Source organism: Salvia miltiorrhiza, chromosome 7 (genome assembly GCF_028751815.1).
Source record: "Salvia miltiorrhiza cultivar Shanhuang (shh) chromosome 7, IMPLAD_Smil_shh, whole genome shotgun sequence".
Lineage (NCBI taxonomy): Eukaryota > Viridiplantae > Streptophyta > Magnoliopsida > Lamiales > Lamiaceae > Salvia > Salvia miltiorrhiza.
Window position 1 is genome coordinate 48,190,885 of NC_080393.1, and position 4,183 is coordinate 48,195,067.

General features: G+C 47.4%; 1 protein-coding gene across 1 annotated transcript; it reads left to right on the top strand.

Moving 5' to 3' along the window:
• Positions 1 to 383: 383 nt before the first annotated feature.
• Positions 384 to 1,745, top strand: LOC130994313 (uncharacterized). The gene has a single exon (XM_057919359.1). The coding sequence runs from the start codon at positions 384 to 386 to the stop codon at positions 1,743 to 1,745; it is 1,362 nt and encodes a 453-aa protein (XP_057775342.1).
• Positions 1,746 to 4,183: the final 2,438 nt, after the last annotated feature.

The window sequence follows — 4,183 nt, forward strand, 5'->3', positions numbered from 1 at the left end:
CCTAACCCAGGGCAACATGGCAAATGGGGGAATGGACCAGTCTACCTCGTTAGGTCGGACCGACATCACCCCTGGGCATGTAGTGCCAACACGACCACATGAAGATGCTCTCATACGTGACGCCCCAACGGGTCAACCAGACGGACCAAGGTGAGCAGTTCTAGCCGGTCAGAATGGCTGCACGCAAGATCAACCACCCCCTGGCGATCAGGGCCGATATGGCATGTTCAGTACCCACCAGAACTTGGATCCCGCCTTGGCTAAAAGGTTGGCAGATATGGAGGCCATCATTCAACGAATCCCAGGAGTTCTGGCTCCGATAAAGAAAAGTGCAGAGATTTGTTACGCCGACTCCCCTTTCGTGGATGAGATAGCTTTGGTAGATGCCCAAGAAGTTCAGTTTTCCACACATGAAGATGTTTGACGGCGCATCCGATCCAGACGACCATATAGCTCAGTACCGTCAAAGAATGTTCACCATTGCTATTCCTCGTGACATGAGGGAGGTGTGCATGTTTAAGGGGTTCGGTTCTAGCCTAATAGGATCAGCCCTCCAGTGGTATACGAATCTTCCTAATAATTCAATTAGTTCTTTTGCTCAACTAACGGATGTTTTTGTTCAACAGTATGTAAACAACAGAAAATTAGAGAAAATCTCAGAAGATTTGTACGCTATTGTCCAAAGGCATGGCGAACCTCTTTGGGACTACATCGGACGCTTCAACAAAGAGAAAGTATCAATCACCAACTGCAGCGAACAAACCGCTGTCACGGCCTTCCGTAAGGGCCTTCTGCCAGGATCAGACTTATACAAGACCCTTACAAAGTATCCATGTAAGACCATGGAAGACGTGTTGATCCAGGCTTGGGCTCAAATTAAATGGGAGGAGGACCAGTACAACATGCAGAGAATCTTCCTGTTAGAGAGGCCTGAAAGAGACTACAGGGTGGACAGGAGGTCCGGGCGTGACAGTCGTGACAGACGAACTGAGCCCTACACTCCATCTCAAAGAGGAAACAAAGGGCGAAGGGATTACGATCAAGCGCCAAGTACGGGCCCGCGTGAAAGAACAAAACTCCCAGAATACCTTCTATCCATTTCACCCGTGGAGGCTGTAACAACTTTGATGAACCTTGGCGATAAAGTCAGATGGCCGGAGAAAATGAGAGCTCCTCCCGTCCAAAGAGACAGATCAAAATGGTGTGATTTCCATAGTGACCACGGTCACCGCACGGATGAATGCATCACGCTCAGACTGGAGGTGGCAAACTTATTGAAAAAAGGGCACCTCACCGATTATTTGACCGACAAAGGCAGACAGACCCTGCAACAGGCGAGGGAAAGACAAGAAAAGCACAGGGATGATGCCCCGCCAAACCCACCACATCATGAGAGAATTGTGAACGTGATATCCGTAGGTTCCGAAGTCAGCAGAGTCACTCACTCAGCCACCAAGAGACACACTAGATCAAGCAAATCAGGAGTTCCGCCTTCAGGCAAAGCGGGACCAACGGATGCAACTCTAACAATCAGTTTTGCAACATTCGAATCAGACAAGCTTCTACACCCTCATCATGATGCTTTAGTTATTTCCACTTACATTGCTAACTGTTTAACTAAGCGTGTGCTAATAGACAATGGTAGCTCTGCCAATATTCTATTTTACAGTGCATACAAGGAGATGAGTTTAGGCAAGTCCAAACTAATCAAGAAGGCTGCCGTGCACGTTGGCTTCAGTGGCTAGAGCACGACTACTATAGGGGAGATCAATTTTTCCGTCTACGCAGAAGGAGTCAACCTATCCACTAGGTTTCTCGTGGTAGATGCCCCGTCCGTATACAACGTCATCCTAGGCCGTCCATGGATTCACGAAATGTAGGCAGTACCATCCACCTATCATCAAATCATACGATTCCCAACCAAGTGGGGAATCAAGGAGATCAAGGAAGAGCAGAAAGACTCCAGGGCGTGCTATCAAACCACTATGAAAGCAAAAAGCCCGCCCTTATAGCAATTACAACAAGAAGCTCCATCTTGTTCGAAGATGAATAAAGAACGTACGGCGAACCAGTCGATTACACCAGGAAGGTCACCGGAGTCACTCAACCATGTTCGTCAAACAAAGCCCATGGGTGAATATGAACACCCGAGTGATACTCGGACATCAGAGCAGAGCAAACATGCCCGAGCAGAGAAGAGTAGAATGCTAGAGCAGAGCAGCTCTGAAGGACCAGAGCAGAGCAGATCTGGAAACCAGAGCAGAGTAGCTCGGATGACCAGAGCAGAGAGGCTCTGGAAGACCAGAGCAGATCAGCTCTGGAGGACCAGCGCAGAGCAGCTCTGGATGACCAGAGCAGAATAGCTCTGGAAGGCCAGAGCAGAGCAGCTCGGCTGACCAGAGCAGAGCAGCTCTGGACGACCAGAGCAGAGCAGCTCTGCAAGACCAGAGCTGAGAAGCTCTGGAAGACTATCATGCAGCGCAGCCTTGAGTTGCACTACATCTACAGTCTTAGTCTAATAGCTGAGTCCAAATGGGGGAAAAATTTTCATGTAAAAGGCGCAAGCCCGTCTTACCCCGAATATCCTAAATTTAGCCTTAAAGTTTTAACAACTAAGTCTAAATGGGGGGAAAATTTTTCTTGTAAAAGACGCATGCCCGTCTCAACCCGCATATCATAAATTTAGCCTTAAGTTTATCAACTAAGTCTAAATGCGGGGACAAATTTTCATGCAAAAGGCGCAAGCCCCTCTTACCCCGAATATCCTGAATTTAGCCTTAAGTTTATCAACTAAGTCTAAATGGGGGGAAAAATTTTCATGTAAAAGGCGCAAGCCCGTCTCAACCCGCATATCATAAATTTAGCCTTAAGTTTATCAACTAAGTCTAAATGGGGGGAAAAATTTTCATGTAAAAGGCGCAAGCCCCTCTTACCCCAATTATCCTGAATTTAGCCTTAAGTTTATCAACTAAGTCTAAATAGGGGAAAAAATTTTCATGTGAAAGGCGCAAGCCCGTCTCCACCCGCATATCATAAATTTAGCCTTAAGTTTAAACAACTAAGTCTAAATGGGGGGAAAAATTTTCTTGTAAAAGGCGCACGCCCGTCTCGACCCGAATAACGTAAATTTAGTCTTAGTTTAAAGGGTTAAGTACCAAATACCCCCCCAACGTTGGGGCCCCTATCGCGTATAGGACCCTATAGTCAGGGTCCGCGCTGTTTACTACCTCAACGTGGCTAAACCTAAGCAAATCCCCCCCCCAACGTTGGGCCCCTATCGCGTATAGGACCCTATAGTCAGGTATTAAGTACCAAATACCCCCCAACGGTGACTTAATGCAGGGGGTATTTGGTATTTGAGGGGGGGATTTGCTTAGGTTTAGCCACGTTGAGGTAGTAAACAGCGCGGACCCTGACTATAGGGTCCTATACGCGATAGGGGCCCCAACGTTGGGGGGGGGGTATTTGGTACTTAACCCTAGTTTAAAAACTAAGTCTAAATGGGAGAAAAAAGTGCTCAGGCTCAGCGTAGCCCTTCCTTGAAGCGCTCGACTGCCCAGCTCAACCAGCACAGTTCGAATGTCAGAGCAGAGCAGCTCAGATGACCAGAGCAGAATAGCTCTGGAGGACCAGAGCAGAGCAGCTCTGGAAGACCAGAGCAGAGTAGCTCGGACGACCAGAGCAGAGCAGCTTTGGACGACCAGAGCAGAGCAGCTCTGCAAGACCAGAGCTGAGAAGCTCTGGAAGACCATCATGTAGCGCAGCCCTGAGTTGCACCACATCTATAGTCTTAGTCTAACAGCTAAGTCTAAATAGGAGGAAAAATATACAAACACTCGAATATGAAACAGTCATATATAGCCGATCCAGGAGGCGAACCCCCCGGCGATCTGGATCCACCGGAAAAGTCATACTCTTAAATACAATAAAAAGTTTAAATCTAGCCCAATGGCATAGACCTAAACTATGGGAATCCAAGAGTGCACATACACTCGAAGCAAAAAAAAAAAATAGTCTGAAGGCACGAATGCCTGATTACACATCAAATATCAAGGGCACATACGCCCAACCGAATCAGAAATAAGGGAAGTGACAACATCAATCGTCGCTCTCAACATTGGTCACCCCAGAAAGTTTGTCTTGATATGCTTTCCACTATCGAATGTTCTCAGCATTGTCCCAA